The 17388-nt window shown below is 63.7% G+C and overlaps 1 protein-coding gene across 1 annotated transcript; it reads right to left on the bottom strand.

Annotated features, from left to right (window-relative positions):
• Positions 1 to 592: 592 nt before the first annotated feature.
• ZBTB45 (zinc finger and BTB domain containing 45) lies at positions 593 to 4818 on the bottom strand (the record flags this gene model as incomplete). Its single annotated transcript, XM_083882156.1, has 3 exons — positions 593 to 857; positions 1277 to 1577; positions 3894 to 4818. The coding sequence occupies 3 exons, from the start codon at positions 4816 to 4818 to the stop codon at positions 593 to 595; spliced, it is 1491 nt and encodes a 496-aa protein (XP_083738282.1).
• Positions 4819 to 17388: the final 12570 nt, after the last annotated feature.

Raw genomic sequence — 17388 nt, 5'->3', positions numbered from 1 at the left:
GGGACCTTCCACCATCCCAGCCCCTCACGGGCAGGAATTTCTCCCCAGAACTCCGCCTCCATCTCCCCTTCTCCAGGAGGAAGCCGTTCCCCATGTCCTCGGCACTCCAGGCCTTTGTCCCAAGTCCCTCTGCAGCTCTTGGAGCCCCTTCTGGCACTGGAGGGGCTCTCAGGTGTCCCTGGATCCTTCCCTTTTCCAGGTGGGACGCTCAGCTCTGTCCAACCCTCTGAGCATCTCCGTGGCGTGGTCCATCCCTCGAATCCCCGTGCCCAGCTCAGTTCCAGAACGTTCTGGGGGTCAGTGAAGTCACCACCCCACCACCAGAGCCGCTGCTCTTCCCGGGCTTCGTTGGCCATGTCCAACCTCCTCCTGGGTGTTCCGGGTGCCTCAGCACAGTTCCCAGCAGGATTTGTTCCCTGATCCCGCTGCTGCTCGCCGCCCCAAGTGTCCCCATGTCCCCATCTCAGCTGGGGCTGCTCTGCTCCTCTTCTGTCACCAGGAACGTCCCCGCGGCTTCCCGGACCCGACGGAGAACGTCACCGATGCTTCCTCCAGGCTTCACCCCGGGGGCTCCACCCAGCAGCCCCCAGGTTCACCCTCCAGGCCCTTCGAGGGGCAGGGACCCCTCCTCTATCCTCACGCCGTGTGAGTGGGGCCGGCTCCCGCGGCCTCCTGCCCTGGCCACGTGCCCAGTCCGGCTTCTGGTGGTGGCCCCAGCGGTGGCCCCGATGGTGGCCCCAGCGATGGCCCGGGTGGTGTCCCCAGTGATGGCCCCGGTGGCAGCCCTGGAGGTGGCCCTGGTGGTGGCCCTGGAGGTGGCCCAAATGATGGCCCGGGCGGTGTCCCCAGCGATGGCCCTGGAGGTGGCCCAAATGATGGCCCGGGTGGTGTCCCCAGCGATGGCCCTGGTGGCAGCCCTGGTGGCGGCCCTGGAAGTGTCCCTGGCACTGTCCCCTGCACTGTCCCCACCAGTGTCCCTGGTAGTGTCCCCTGCACTGTCCCTGCCAGTGTCCCTGGTAGTGTCCCCTGCACTGTGCCTGGCAGTGTGCTTGGCACTGTCCCCGGTGGCAGCCCTGGCACTGTCCCCTGCACTGTCCCCTGCAGTGTCCCTGGCATTGTCCCCGGCAGTGTCCCCTGCACTGTCCCCGGCACTGTCCCTTGCACTGTCCCCTGCACTGTCCCCTGCACTGTCCCTGGTGGCAGCCCCGGCAGTGTCCCCTGCACTGTCCCCTGCAGTGTCCCCGGCAGTGTGCCTGGCGGTGGCCCTGGTGGCAACCCTGGCACTGTCCCCTGCACTGTCCCCTGCAGTGTCCCCGGCGGGGTGCCGGGGTGGGAGGCGGCGGCGTGGCGCTCCAGGAGGGTGCGGTGGGAGAAGCCCTTGGTGCAGAGGCGGCACTGGAAGCGCTCGGGGCGGTGCGTGCGCATGTGCACGTTGAGGGAGCTCTTCTGCGTGAAGCGCTTGCAGCAGACGCCGCACTGGAAGGCGCGGACGCCCGTGTGAGTCACCATGTGCTTCAGCAGGTAGTCCCGCAGCGAGAAGGAGCGCCAGCAGATGGAGCACTGGTGGGGCTTCTCGCCTGCGGGGAGGAAAACGGGGGAGGCTGCGGTCAGTACAGGGCAGCGTGGGGCTGGGTGGGTCAGTACAGGTCAACATGGGGCTGTGTGGGTCCATACAAGTCAGTGTGGATTGGTACAGGTCAGTGTGGGTCAGTGTGGGTCAGGAGGGGTCAGGGTGGGTTGGTAAAGGTCAGTGTTGGTCAGCAGGGGTCAGTGTGGGTCCATACAGGTTAGTGTGGGTTGGTACAGGTCAGTGTGGGTTAGTGTGAGTCAGTACAGGTCAGGGTGGGTTGGTACAGGTCAGCGTGGGGCTGTGTGGGTCAGTGTGGGTCAGCATGGGTCAGCGTGGATTGGTACTGGTCAGTGTGGGTCAGCAGGGGTCAGTGTGGTTTGGTATTGGTCAGTGCTGGTCAGCGTGGATTGGTACTGGTCAGTGTGGGTCAGCAGGGGTCAGTGTGGTTTGGTATTGGTCAGTGCTGGTCACTGTGGATTGGTACTGGTCAGTGTGGGTCAGTGTGAACTGGTACCGGTCAGTGTAGGTCAGTGTGGGTCAGCAGGGGTCACTGTGGATTGGTACTGGTCAGTGTGAGTCAGTGTGGGTCAGCAGGGGTCAGTACAGGTCAGTGTAGGTCAATGGGGGTCAGCAGGGGTCAGTACAGGTCAGTGTAGGTCAGTGTGGGTCAGCAGGGGTCACTGTGGATTGGTACTGGTCAGTGTGAGTCAGTGTGGGTCAGCAGGGGTCAGTACAGGTCAGTGTAGGTCAGTGTGGGTCAGCAGGGGTCAGTACAGGTCAGTGTAGGTCAGTGTGGGTCAGCAGGGGTCAGTACAGGTCAGTGTGAGTCAGTGTGGGTCAGCAGGGGTCAGTACAGGTCAGTGTAGGTCAGTGTGGGTCAGCAGGGGTCAGTACAGGTCAGTGTAGGTCAATGAGGGTCAGCAGGGGTCAGTACAGGTCAGTGTAGGTCAGTGTGGGTCAGCAGGGGTCAGTACAGGTCAGTGTAGGTCAATGGGGGTCAGCAGGGGTCAGTACAGGTCAACATGGGTCAACAGAGATCAGTACAGATCAACATGAGCCAAAATGGATCAATGTGGGTCAACATGGATCAATATAGATCAACATGGGCCAGGATGGATCAATATGGGTCAATATGGATCAACAGGGATTGATACAGGTCAACAAGAGCCAAAAGGGATCAATACAGGTCAACATGGATCAACAGGGATCGATATAGGTCAACATGGGCCAAAATGGATCAGTGTGGGTCAAGATCAATGTGGGTCAACACGGATCAACGTGGGTCAACACGAGTCAACAATGACTGATACAGATCAACATGGGCCAAAATGGATCAATGTTGGTCAACATGGATCAATACAGGTCAACGTAGGTCAACAGGGATCAATATAGGTCAGCATGGGCCAAATTGGATCAACGTGGGGCAACATGGATCAATACAGGTCAACATAAGTCAACATGGATTGGTACAGGTCAACATGGATCAATACAGGTCGACGTGAGCCAACACAGATCAGTGTGGGTCAACAGGGATCAATACAGGTCAACATGGATTGATACAGGTCAACATGGGCCAAATTGGATCAACATGGGTCAACATGGATCAGTACGGGTCAACACGGATCAATGTGGGTCAACACGGATCAGTGTGGGTCAACATGGATCAATATAGGTCAACAATGATCAACAGGGATTGATACAGGTCAACATGGACTGATACAGGTCAACACGGATCAATGTGGGTCAACACGAGTCAACAATGATTGATACAGGTCAACATGGGCCAAACTGGATCAACGTGGGTCAAAAGGGATCAATGTGACTCAACATGGGCCAACATGGATCAATGTGGGTCAAAAGGGATCAATACAGGTCAGTGTGGATTGATACAACTCAGTGTGGGCCAAAATGGATTGATACAGGTGAACATGAGTCAAAATGGATCAATGGATCAACACAGGTCAGCACAGGCCAGCACTGGCCAGCACTGGTCAGTACAGCCAAGCACTGGTCAGTACAGGCCAACATGGATGACCATGGGTCAGTACAGGCCAGCACTGGTCAGTACAGGCCAACATGGATGACCATGGGTCAGTACAGGCCAGCACTGGTCAGTACAGGCCAACATGGATGACCATGGGTCAGCACAGGCCAACATGGGTCAATGGTGCTCAACTGAGAGGCCAACAAGGGGCTGACCCAGGTCAGCACGGATGGACCCAGGGCAGCACAGATGGACCCAGGGCAGCCCCGAGGGCCAACACCAGCCCCACGTGTGTCCCCCTGTCCCCTCCCCAGCCCGTGTCCCCGTGTCCCCGCTCACCTGAGTGTATGAACATGTGCTTGGTGTAGTTCTTGCGGGAGCTGAAGCTCTTCTGGCAGTGCCCGCACTGGTAGGGGGGCTGGGGGCCACGGGGGGGCGCGGCCGGGGGGGCCATGGGGACAGTGCCCCCCTCCACACCCCCCTCGTAGGGCGGCGGCAGGGCCGGGGGGGCCCCAAACCCGAACCCGTCCCCGCCCGGGGCCTCCCGGCCGCGCTGGGGCCCGAAGGAGCCGCCGCCCTCATCGCCGGGCCAGGGCGGCAGGAAAGCCTCAGGGAAAACCTCGGGGCCGCCGAAAAACGGGGGGTCCGGGGCCGGGAACGGCGGGGGGGCCACGCCTGGTGGAGCGACGCCTTCCTGAGGCCCCCCTTCATCCTCTCCCTCCTCCTCCTCCTCCTCCTCCTCCTCCAGGTCCTGCCGCTCCTCCTTGAGCGCGGGCGCCAGGCGCAGCGGCTGCCGCTGCTTGCGGCTGTGCCCGCTGGGCGCCGGCTCGGGGAGCCCCTCCAGCCCTGGCGGCGACACCAGCGGCGGCCCCGGCGGCGCCTTGTGCGGCCCGCGGCCCTGCGAGATGATCTGCGTGCACTCGTCGATGACCGTCTTGATCTGCAGCACCGAGGCGGCCGTGAGGATGTGCAGCGCCTCGGACTGGGCCACCACCAGGCTGCCGCTGTAGAGGAACTCGACCAGCTGGCGCACGGCGGCCGAGGGCACCACGGGCGGCACCTCGATGGCCGAGTGGCCCAGCAGCAGCTTGTCGTGGAAGAAGGGGCTGCCGGCGGCCAGCACGCAGCGGTGGGCGCGCAGGGACGCCTCGCGGATCCGCACCGTCACGTCGCAGAACTGCCCGGCCACGCGCTGACCGTTGAGCGTCTCCAGCAGGGAGCGGCTGAAGTTCTGCAGGTGGATGTAGTGCACGGCCTCCGGCATGGCCGCGGGGACACCGGGACACCAGGGGACACCGGGAGGAGACACAGGGACACCAGGGGGATAGAGGAGACACGGGGACACAGGGGACACCAGGGACACAAATGACACTGGGGATGCTGCAGAGATAGAGGGGACACTGAGGATACAGGGGAGATAGAGGGGACAGGGGGACACCTCTATAGCCCTTATATGTCCCTATAGCCCCTATATGTCTCTATATGCCCCTATAACCCCTATATGTCCCCTATAGGCCCTATATGCCCCTGCGTCCCCTATACGTCCCCTATAGCCCCTATATATGTCCCTATAGCCCCTATACGTCCCCTATATACTGAGAACACTGTGCAGATAGAGAGGACACGGGAGACACGGGAGACACGGTGGAGACAGATGGGACACTGAGGACACGGGGGACACAGAGATGGCAGACACAGCCGGGACACGGCAAGAGCCCGAGGTGGTGGGGACAGCAGGGACACAATGGGGACACAGAGATGGTGTAGACACGGGGACAGCAGGGGTGGAGGGGACACGGGGACAGCAGGGGTGGAGGGGACACGGGGACAGCAGGGCTGGAGGGGACACGGGGACAGCAGGGATGGAGGGGACACGGGGACAGCAGGGATGGAGGGGACACGGGGATGCCGGTGGGGACAGCGGCGAGGCTGGCGGTACCTGGGGAAAGAGACACGGGGTTGGGGACGTGGGGATGTCACCGGGGGCTGGGGACAACCCGTGTGACGTCACCAGGACCCGGGGACACTGATGGGACACTCCGTGTGACGTCACCGCGCGCGGCGCACAGCGCCGATGACATCACGGGGCGGCCCGAGGGACACCGGGCGGGATGTCCCCGGCCCGTCACGGCAGCCGGAACCGCCCGAGGCAATCCCTCCCGCTCCCCGGACCCCCCGGGCCCTCCCGGCCCGACCCTTCCCCCTCCCCAAAACCTCCGGGACACCCCGCGCCCCTCCCCCACACCTCGCTCCGGCTCCCGCCGCCGCCGCTCCCTGACGTCACTTCCGACAGACCGGACCGGAAGCGATGGCGGACCCTAGAGAGAGGCCAGAGCGCCCCCCTCGCCGCCATAGAGACGGGGAGGAGCGGCCGGGGCGGGTGGCGCCCCCTGGCGGGCCGGGGGTTCACAGCATCGCGGTTCCTTGTGGATCGTCCTTTGGGACCCCGGGAGCGGGATCCTGGTGGAGACCCCAGTGTCCCCATAGGGATCCTCAGGGGGACCCCAATGACCCCACAGGGATCCTCAGGGGGGCCCCAGTGTCCCCACAGACCCCCACAGGGATCCTGGCAAAGAACCCGGTGTCCCCACAGACCCCCACGGGGATCCCCATGGACCCCAATGTCCCCACAGACCCCCACAGGGATAATCATGGAGACTCCAGTGTCCCCACAGACCCCCACAGGGATCCCCATGGGGACCCCAGTGTCCCCACAGACCCCCACAGGGATCTCCATGGACCCCAATGTCCCCACAGACCCCCACAGGGATCCCCATGGAGACCCCAGGGTCCCCACAGACCCCCACAGGGATCCCCATGGGGATCCAAATGTCCCCACAGACCCCCACAGGGATCCCCATGGGGATCCAAATGTCCCCACAGACCCCCACAGGGATCCCCATGGGGACTCCAAGAGGCTCCTACAAACTCTTATGGGGACCCCACCACAGACCTCAGTGGTCTGCAGACCCCTATAGACCTCCATAGGGACCTGGAGACCCCTACAGACCCCACAGGGACCCTCACAGGGACCCCCATGGGGACCCCAGTGGGGCTGGAGGCCTCCCATGGGTCTCTGCAGGGATCCCCATAAGATCTGGACTCCCTATGGATTCCACAGGGATAGTCTGGGGATCCCTGTAGGGATCCCTGTGGGGCTGGGATCCCCTATAGACCCCCCAGGGATCCCCTATAGACCCCCCAGGGATCCCCTATAGACCCCCCAGGGATCCCCTATAGACCCCTCAGGGATCCCCTATAGACCCCCCAGGGATCCCCTACAGACCCCCCAGGGATCCCCTATAGACCCCGCAGGGATCCCCTATAGACCCCCCAGGGATCCCCTGTAGATCCCCCAGGGATCCCCTATAGACCCCTCAGGGATCCCCTATAGATCCCTCAGGGATCCCCTACAGACCCCCCAGGGATCCCCTATAGACCCCTCAGGGATCCCCTACAGACCCCCCCAGGGATCCCCTATAGACCCCTCAGGGATCCCCTATAGACCCCTCAGGGATCCCCTACAGACCCCCCAGGGATCCCCTATAGACCCCTCAGGGATCCCCTATAGACCCCCCAGGGATCCCCTACAGACCCCCCCAGGGATCCCCTATAGACCCCTCAGGGATCCCCTACAGACCCCCCAGGGATCCCCTACAGACCCCCCAGGGATCCCCTATAGACCCCTCAGGGATCCCCTATAGACCCCCCAGGGATCCCCTATAGACCCCCCAGGGATCCCCTACAGACCCCTCAGGGATCTCACAGACCCCATGGGGTCAAACTGGCCCCTCTTGGCCATGTCCTTTGACCCCTGTTGGCCCATGTTGATCCATGTCCAACCACGTTGGCCCACGTTGATTCCTTTTGGTCCACGTTGATCCATGTTGACTCCTCTTGGTCCATCTTGATCCAGGTTGACCCACAGACTCCTCTTGGTCCATCGTGGTCTGTGTCCATCCATGTTGACCCCTGTTGACTCCTCTTGACCCATGTTGATCCGTGTCCATCCGTGTGGACCCACACTGATTCCTGTTGACGCCTGTTGATCCGTGGTGATCCATGTTGACTCCTCTTGGTCCATCTTGATCCATTTGACCCACATGGTTGACCCTCTTGGTCCATGCTGGTCTGTGTCCATCCATGCAGACCCACACTGACTCCTCTTTACCCAGGATGGTCCGTTTCTATCAATGCTGACCCACGCTGGTTCCTCTCGGTCCATGTTGGCCCACACTGATCCGTGCTGACCACACTGATCCATATTGGCCCACATTGATCCGTGCTGACCCACACTGGTCCATGTTGATGCACATTGACCCCAAATTGATCCATGTTGGCCCACACTGATCCCACATTGACCCATGCTGACCCACACTGATCCCTGCTGACCCACATTGACCCATGTTGACCTACATTGACCCATAATGGTACACATTGATTTACATTTACCCAGGTTGACCCGTGCTGACCCAACTGATCCATCCTGACCCATATTGATCCATGTTGACCCAAACTGATCCATGTTGACCCACACTGACCCCATGTTGACCCACACTGACCCCATGTTGACCCACATTGACCCCATGTTGACCCACATTGATCCAGGCTGACCCACATTGATCCAGGTTGACCCACATTGATCGAGGTTGATCCACACTGATCCCACATTGATCCATGTTGACCCACATTGACCCACATTGACCCTTGACCCATGCTGACCCACACTGACCCACACTGACCCATGCTGGCCCACGTCACTGTTGAGCTGATGTGACCCACATCACCGTGGACTGACCCGTGTTGGCCCGTGCTGGTCTTTGCTGATCCAGGGCTGTGCTGGCCCGTGGTCACCTGTGTTAACCCATGCTGGTCCAGGGCTGTGCTGGCCCGTGGTCACCTGTGTTAACCCATGCTGATCCAGGGCTGTGCTGGCCCATGGTCACCTGTGTTAGCCCATGCTGATCCAGGCTGGCCCATGTTGATTTCTGTTGATCCATCTGGACCCCATGTCCATCCCTGGTGCCCAGTGCTGACCAGGGCTGACCTGTGTCACTCCACGCCTCTCCATGTACTGACCACTGGTGACCCATGGTGACCCACAGTGACCCATGGTGACCCCTGTTACCTTATGTTGGCTTGACCCATCCTGAGCCGTGGTGACCCATGGTGACCTGTGTCACTCTGTGTCACTCCGTGTCTCTCCATGTTGACCAGTGCTGACCCATGGTGACTCATAGTGACTCATGGTGACCCATGGTCACCTGTGTCACTCTTGTCTCTCCATGTTGACCCCACTGTACAGGTGACCCCAGTATGACCCCACCACCCCTGACCACCCGGCCTTAGCCCACCATGTCACTCATGTGACATCACCAAGTGCCATCCCCACCATGATGTCACACTCAGCACTGTGATGTCACCACTGGTGCCATGCCCCGCCCCATTACAGCTGGCACTGTGACACCACAGATGACATCACAGGTGACATCACAGGTGACATCACTGTGGTTCCCACCAGCCCAACATTCCTCCCTTGGGCGGCTCCTGAATTCTGGGGTGCCCTGGGTTGGTGCCCCAAAACTTGCAGGGGTGACACCCAAATCCCGAGGTGTCCCTTTGGGTGGGGGTGACACCCAAACCCCGGGGTGTCCTGAGACACCTGTGTCCCTTTGGGTGGGGGTGACACCCAACACCCAAATTCTGGGGTGTCCAGGGACACCCGTGTCCCCTCAGGAAGGGGTGACCCTGGAATTCTGGGATGTCTTGGGACACTTGTGTCCCCTCGGGCAGGGGTGACACCCAAATCCTGGGGTGTCCCAGGACACCTGTGTCACCTCGGGTGAGAGTGACACCTGAAGTTCAGGGTGCCCTGGGACACCTGTGTCCCTTCGGGCAGGGGTGACACCCAAATTCTGGGGTGTCCCAGGACACCTGTGTCCCCTCAAGAAGGGGTGACCCTGGAATTTTGGAGTGTCCTGGGACACCTGTGTCCCCTTGGGCAGGGATGACACCCAAATTCTGGGGTGTCCTGGGGCACCTGTGTCACCTCAGGCAGGGGTGACCCTGGAATTCTGGGGTGCCCTGGGACACCTGTGTCACCTCCGGTGGGAGTGACACCTGAATTCCAGGGTGCCCTGGGACACCTGTGTGCCCTCGGGCAGGGGTGACACACAAATTCTGGGGTGTCCCAGGACACCTGTGTCCCTCAGGAAAGGGTGACGCTGGAATTCTGGGATGTCCTGGGACACCCGTGTCCCCTCGGGCAGGGGTGACATCCAAATTCCACTGTGCCCTGGGACACCTGTCCCCTGGGCAAGGACAGAGGTGACATCCAAATTTGGGTGCCCTCGGACACCTGTGTCCCCTCGAGGGAGGGCAACAACACAATTCTGGGGTGCCCTGGGACACCTGTGTCCCATCGGTGACAGTGACACGGCACTGTGCCCTGGGTAGGGGTGACAGTGACACCCCAACACCGCCGGCCCCGGGGGCACAGGTGTGTCCCCAGCAGGGATGACACCGAAATTCCGGGACACCCCCCGGGGCGGGGGCGCCGCCCGAATTCCGGGCGCCCCGAAACCCCCGGGGCCAGGGCGGGGTGACACCGGCCCGGAGCCGCCCGGGGGGGCTGGGCGGGCTCTGTCCCCTCCCCGTGGGTACAGCCCGAGGGGAGGGACGCGGTGACACCCGCGGGGACCTCCCGAGCCCGCGGCGGGGGTGGCACCGCCACCGGCACCGGCACCGGCACCGGCTCCGCAGCCACAGGTGAGGGACGCGGGACACCCCGGGGTGAACGGGGGACCCCAAAACTGCCCCGGGGGGGCAGGGGACCCCAAAACTCCTTCAGGGTGGGCAGGGGACCCCAAAACTCTCCACTATGAGCGGGGGACACAAAACCCACTCAGGGTGGGCGGGGCATCCCAAAACTTCCCCGGGTGGGAGGGGGACCCCAAAACCTTTCCAAGATGGGCAGGGGACCCCAAAACTGCCCAGGATGAGCAGGGGACACAAAACCCGGCCAGGGTGAGCAGGGGACACAAATTTCCCCCAGGGTGGGTAGGGGACCCCAAAACCCTCCCAGGGATCCCAAAACCTTTCCAGTGTGGGCAGGGGACCCAAAAACCCCCCGGGGTGAGGAGGGGACCCTTAAAAAACCATTCCAGGGTGGGCAGGGGACCCCATAAGCCCCCCAGCGTGGGCAGGGGACCCCGGAGTCCGGGCAACCCCCCCAGGAAAGGCACGCGGAGCTCTGGGGGGGTCCCAGCCCCCCGGTTTTAGGGGAGGGGTCTCTGCAGGGTCTCTGCCGCCCCGGAGCCCCCCCGGTTTGAGCCATGATGGAGACGCGGGACAGGGCAGGGCTCAGCCCCCCCCGGCTGGCGCAGGTGAGCGGCGGGACCCCCGCGGGGTGCCGGGGACCCCCAGGGGATGCCGGGGACCCCCAGGGGATGCCGGGACCCCCAGGTGCTCCCAGAGACCCCCAGGTGATCCTGGGGACCCCCGAGCACCCGGGGAAGTCTCGGCCCCAACCGAGGGGGTCCCGGGGGGTGGAGGAGGTGTGGGGGGGTCGCGGCATTTTAGGGGCTGGCGGCCCTTCCCCCCCTTTGGCCGGGGACCCCCCGCGCCCCCTCGGCGGCCCCCCTGGCCCCCCGCCAGCCCCGCGCTGGAACTGGGACACGGGGCGGGGACAGGGACGGGGACAGCGACAGCGACAGGGACAGGGACAGGGACAGGCGGCCCCCAGCCCTCGGCGCCCCTCCCCCTCCGTGGGAACGGACACGTCCCCCCGCCCCCATCCCCGCCCAGCCCCCCCCCGAGACCCCAAACTGCTCCCCCCGAGCGCCCCGAGGGGTCCCCGGGTTCCTGAGACCCCCTGGACATCCGGGCCCCTGGGGACACCTGGGGACACCTGGGGACACCTGCGGGACCCCAAACAATGTGGGACCCCCCAAAGAGTTGGGACCCCCCAGACTTTGGGACCCCCTGGACTCTTGGGACCCCCAAAAACGTGGGACCCCCCAAAGAGCTGCAACTCCCCAACTTTGGGACCTTCCTGGATTCCTCAGACCCCCAAAGACCTGAGACCCCCAAAAAACTGGGACCTCCCAGATTTTGGGGACTCCCTGAGTGTATTTGGGACCCTCCAGACACCTGAGACCCCCCAGGACTCTTGGGGTCCCCAAAACCCCTGGACTCCCCGGGCATTTGGGGACACCTGAGAAGTCTTGGGGCAGCCCAGATTTTGGGGGTTCCCTGGGCCCTGGAGCACCCGGGACACCCCAGATTTTGGGGGTTCCCTGGGCCCTGCAGCCCCCGGGAGACCCCAGATTTTGGGGGATCCCTGGGCCTCACAGCACCGGCGGGACACCCCAGATTTTGGGGGATTCCCTGGGCCCTGGAGCACCCGGGTCACCCCAGATTTTGGGGGTTCCCTGGGCCCTGCAGCACCCGGGAGACCCCAGATTTTGGGGGTTCCCTGGGCCCCACAGCCCCCGGGTCACCCCAGATTTTGGGGATTCCCTGGGCCCTGGAGCACCCGGGACACCCCAGATTTTGGGGGTTCCCTGGGCCCTGCAGCCCCCAGGACACCTCAGATTTTGGGGATTCCCTGGGCCCTGGAGCACCCGGGACACCCCAGATTTTGGGGGATCCCTGGGCCTCACAGCACCCGGGACACCCCAGATTTTGGGGGATCCCTGGGCCCTGGAGCACCCGGGACACCCCAGATTTTGGGGCTGCTCGGGGACCCCCCAGATTTTGGGTTTCCCCAGAATTTCCCCCCCTCAGGCCCAGCACCGGCGGGACCTGGAGCAGGAGCTGCGGGACCTCAGCAACCAGGTGGGCGTGGCTTTGGAGAAAGGGGCGGGGCAAGCACGTGTCAGTCACAGCCTGGCCCCGCCTCTCAGGGAGAAGGGGGTGGGGCATGTTGCTGTCAATCACCCAAGTGGGCGGGGCATGAGGGCATCCATCATTATGGGGTGGAGCTTGCAGCTGTCAATCATGTGGGGGCGGGGCCTGGGGCTGTCAATCACCCCCTGCCCAATCAGGTGGCGATGCTGGGGCGGAACCTGGCGGCAGAACGTGGGCGGAGCCTGATGGAGGGCGGGGCCCTGCGGGCGCTGGAGATCGCGGTGGGCGGAGCCCAGGCCCGGGTGGGCGGGGCCTGCCGGGCCCTGGACAGGGCCAAGGAGCGCCTGCGCCTGCAGCAGGTGGGCGGGGCCTGTGGAGGGGGCGGAGCCTCGGACAGGTGTGGGGAGGAGGTGGGGCTATGGGGGGTGTGGCCTGTGGGGGAGGAGCCTCTGGAAGGGGTGTGGCTGAGGTGGGGCCAGGGGGTGTGGTCAGGGGGTGTGGCCTGTGAGGGAGGCAGGGCATTTGGGGGATGGGCGTGGCCATGGTGTGGCGGGGCCAGAGGGGGTGGAGCCACTGGAATGGGTGGAGTCAGGGTGGGAGTGTGGCTATGGTGGGTATTAGGGGGGCGTGGTTTGGCTAAAGGGGGCGTGGTCTGAGGTTGGCTGTGAATGGTGGGGAGCAGTAGGCGTGGCCGGGTGTGTGGGCGTGGCCTGTCCCTGACCCCGCCCCCCTGCAGGAGGCGGGGCAGATGCTGTGGGCGGAGCTGGAGGCCGCTCGTGCTGCCAAGGCAGGGGCGGAGCTCCGGGCACAGGAGGCGGAGTCTCAGTGCCTGGCCCGGGGGGCGGAGCTGGAGCAGCTGCGCCAGGTGGGCGGGGCTGAGGAGAGGGGCGGGGCTATGGACAATGGGCGGGGCTTTGGCAGCCTGTGGAGCGGGGCTGAGGACCAATGAGAAGGGCTATTGCGGCTGAGGGCGGGGCTATTGCTGTTAGGGGCGAGGCTAAGAGCCAATGGGCGGGGCTATTGCTGTTAGGGGTGGGACTAAGAACAATGGGCGGGGCTATTGCTGCTGGGGTGGGGCTAATGCCCAATGGGCGGGGCTAAAGCAGCCTGTGGGTGTTTCTCATGTGGTGGGCGTGGCTCGGGGGTGTGTCCATGCTGGCCCCGCCCACAGGCGGTGCACGTGGCCCAGCATTCCCGGCGCCGGGCGGAGCAGGAGCGTGACCAGGTGGCCGCGAAGGTGGGCCACGCCCCCCGGGCCAGGTGAGCACGGCCACGCCCCCTCCCAGCGTGTCCCCTATAGTCCCAATGTCCCCTACAACTCCCATGTGCCCTCTGTAGCCCCCACCTACCCTATGGCCCCTATAGGTCCCTATTGTCCCTATATGTCGCCTATATGTTCTCTATATGTCCCTATAACCCCTAGGGCCCCTATATGTTCCTATAGCCCCATATGTCCCCTATAGGTCCCTATAGCTGCTATAGCCCCTGTATGTCCCCTATATGTCCCTATAACCCCTATAGCCCATATAAGTCCCTATGTGTCCTTGTAGCCCCCATATGTTCCTTATAGGCCCTATATGTCCCTGTATCCCCTATATGTCCCCTATATGTCTCTATAGCCCTTATAGCCCCCATACGTTCCTGTATGTCCCTATATGTCCCCTATAAGTCCCTATATGTCTCTGTAGCCCCTATAGCCCCTATATGTTCCTCTATGTCCCTATATGTCTCCTATATGTCCCTATCTGTCCCTATAGCCCCTATGGCCCCTATAGGCCCTACATGTCCCCTATATGTCCCCTGTATAACCCCTATAGCCCCTATATGTCCCTCTGTGTCCCCGTGTGTCCCCGTGTCCCCACAGCGCCCCCTCCGGTGACCCCGCGGCGCTGCAGGCGGCGCTGGAGGAGCTGCGGGAGCGGAACCGCGACCTGCGGGAGCGCCTGAGCCAGCGGCTGGGACACGTGCGGACACCGGGGACAGCGGGGGACAGCTCTGGGGACACCGGGGACACCACGGGGACACTGGGACACAGGGGGGACAGCGGGGACAGCGGGGACACCTCTGGGGACACCTCTGGGGACACGTGGGGACGCCGGGGACACGGGGGGACACGGGGACATCTCTGGGGACACGTTGGGGACACCGCGGGGACACTTCTAGGGACAAGGGGACACGGGGAGACAGCTCTGGGGACACCGCGGGAACACCGGGGACACGAGGGGACACCAGGGACATCTCTGGGGACACGAGGGGACATCGTGGGGACACCTCTAGGGACACGGGGACACGAGGGGACACCTCTGGGGACACGGGGGGACATCGAGGACACCTCTGGGGACACGGGGACACCTTTGGGCACATGGGGACACCTGTGGAGACACGGGGGACACGGGGGGCCGATGGGTGACAGGAGGTGCCCGTGGGGGTGTCGGGGGGGCTGGTGACACACGTGGGGACAGGTGGGACACGGGCCACCCCTGGGGACACCTGGGGCTGGACGGGGGGGGGGGGGGGACGTGGATGCACTTGTAGGCGACACGGGGACAGGTGTGGGTGTCACAGGGACAGGTGTGGGTGATATGGGGACACCCCTGTCCCCAGGCCGAGGAGCTCTGACGGGCACTGGGGTTATGGGGACAGGTGTGGGTGCCATGGGTAACACAGGGACAGGTGTGGGTGCTGTAGGTGACACAGTGACACCCCTGTCCCTGTCCCCAGGCCGAGGAGCTCCGGCGGGCGCTGGGGTTATGGGGACAGGTGTGGGTGGCATGGGTGACACAGGGACAGGTGTGGGTGCTGTAGGTGGCACGGTGACACACCTCTCCCCTGTCCCGCAGGTGGAGGAGCTCCAGTGGGTGCTGGTTGTTATGGGGACAGGTGTAGGTACCATGGGTGTCACAGGGACAGCCGTAGGTGACACGAGGACAGGTGTGGGTGTCACAGGGACAGGTGTGGGTGTCACAGGGACAGGTGTGGGTGCTGTAGGTGACACCCCTGTCCCCTGTCCCCTGTCCCCAGGCGAAGGAGCTCCGGCGGGCGCTGGCAATTATGGGGACAGGTTTGGGTGTCACAGGGACAGGTGCCATGGGGACAGGTGTGGGTGGCATGGGTAACACAGGGACAGGTGTGGGTGTCACAGACACACCTGTGGGTGCTGTAGGTGACAGTGACACCCCTGTCCCCAGGCGGAGGAGCTCCGGCGGGCTCTGCAGGCCGCAGGCTCTCGGGCGGAGGTGGCGCGGGCGGCGCGGGCCCGGCTGGCGCAGGAGCAGCGGCGGCTCCGGGAGCGGCTGCGGCAGCCCCGGGACCCCCCCGGGACCCCCGAGCCCGCCCTGAGAGCGCGATGCGAACACCTGGAGGAGCTGCTGCGGAGAGAGGCGGGGTCAGCCCGGCACGGGGCAGGGGACAGGGGGGGCTCAGAGTGGTCCCCAGGGTGATTTTGGGTGGTCCCCAGGGTGGCCCAGGGTGGTCCAAGGTGGTCTCAATGTGGTCCATGGGGGTCCCAGGGTGGCCCAGAGTGGTTCTTGGTGGTCTCAAGGTGGTCCCAGGGTGACCCAGAGTGGTTTAGGGTGGTCCTTGGTTGCCTCGGGTGACCCCAAGGTGATCCCCAGGTGGTCCCCAGGGTGACCCACAGTCGTTTTGGGTGGCCCTAGGGTGGTCCAAAATGGTCCCAGGGTGACCCACAGTGTTTTTGGGTGGTCCCAGGGTGGTCCCAGGGTGATTCTTGGTGGCCCCAAGGTGGTCCTCAGGTGGTCCCAGGGTGGCCCAGAGTGGTTTTGGGTGGTCTCAGGGTGGCGCAGGAGGGTCCCAGGGTGACCCAGAATGGTTTTGGGTGGTCCCAGGGTGGCCCAGGATGGTTCTTGGTGGTCTATGGTGGTCCCAGGATGACCCAGAGTGGTTTTGGGTGGTCCCAGAGTGACCAAGAGTGGTTTGGGGTGTCCCCAAAGTGGCTCAGGGTGGCTCAGGGGGGTCCAAGGTGGTCCCAGGGTGGTCCCCAGATGGTTCTGAGGTGACACAGAGCATTTCACAATGACCCCAGGGTGGCCCAGGGTGGTTCTTGGTGGTCTCAAGGTGGTCCCAGGGTGACCCAGAGTGGTTTTGGGTGGTCCCAGGGTGGTCCATGGGGGTCCCAAGGTAACCCAGAGTGGTTTTGTGTGGTCCCAGATGGCCCCAGTGTGGGTTTTGGTGGGTTTTGGTGGTCCTTGGTGGTCCCAGGCTGGCCCATGGGGGTCCCCAGGTAGTCCCAGGTTGGTTTGGGTGGCCCAGGGTGGCGCAGTGGGGTCCCAGGTCATCCCAAGTGGTCCTCAAGTGGTCCCAGGTGGTCCCAGGGTGGTCCAAGATGGTCTCAGGTGGCCCATGGGGGTCCCAGGGTGACCAAGAGTGGTTTGGGGTGTCCCCAGGGCAGTCCAAGGTGGTCCATGGGAGTCTCAGAGTGACCCAGAGTGGTTTTGGGTGGCCCCAGGGTGGTTCAGGAGGGTCCAAGGTGGTCCCCAGAGTGGTTCTTGGTGGTCTCAGGTGATCCCAGGGTGGTCCCAGGTGGTCTCAGGTGGTCCATGGGAATCCCAGGGTGACCAAGAGTGGCTTTGGGTGACCCAGGGTGGCTCAGAGTGGCACAGGATGGTCCCCAGGTGGTCCCAGGGTGGTCTCAGGTTGTCCATGGGGTGACCCAGAGCGGTTTTGGGTGGCCCCAGAGTGGCCCAGGGGGGTTCTTGGTGGCCTTGGGTGGTCCCAGGGTGGTGCAGGGTGGTCCCAGAGGGGTCCCGGGGTGACCCAGAGCGGTTTGGGGTGACCTGGGGTGACAGAGGTGACCCGGGTGACACAGGTGACACAGGGTGACCCAGGTGACCCTGCTGTCCCTGTCGCAGGGCGCGGCTGGCCCTGTCCCGCGCGGCCGTGGGTCACTCTGTGGGTGAAGGCGGTGACATTGAGTGACAGGGGTGACGCAGGGTGACACAGGTGACCCAGGGTGACCCAGGTGACC

The sequence above is a fragment of the Zosterops lateralis genome, assembly GCF_965231275.1.
Source record: "Zosterops lateralis genome assembly, chromosome: 37".
NCBI classification, from domain to species: domain Eukaryota; kingdom Metazoa; phylum Chordata; class Aves; order Passeriformes; family Zosteropidae; genus Zosterops; species Zosterops lateralis.
This window is presented reverse-complemented; position numbering and strand designations above follow the sequence as displayed.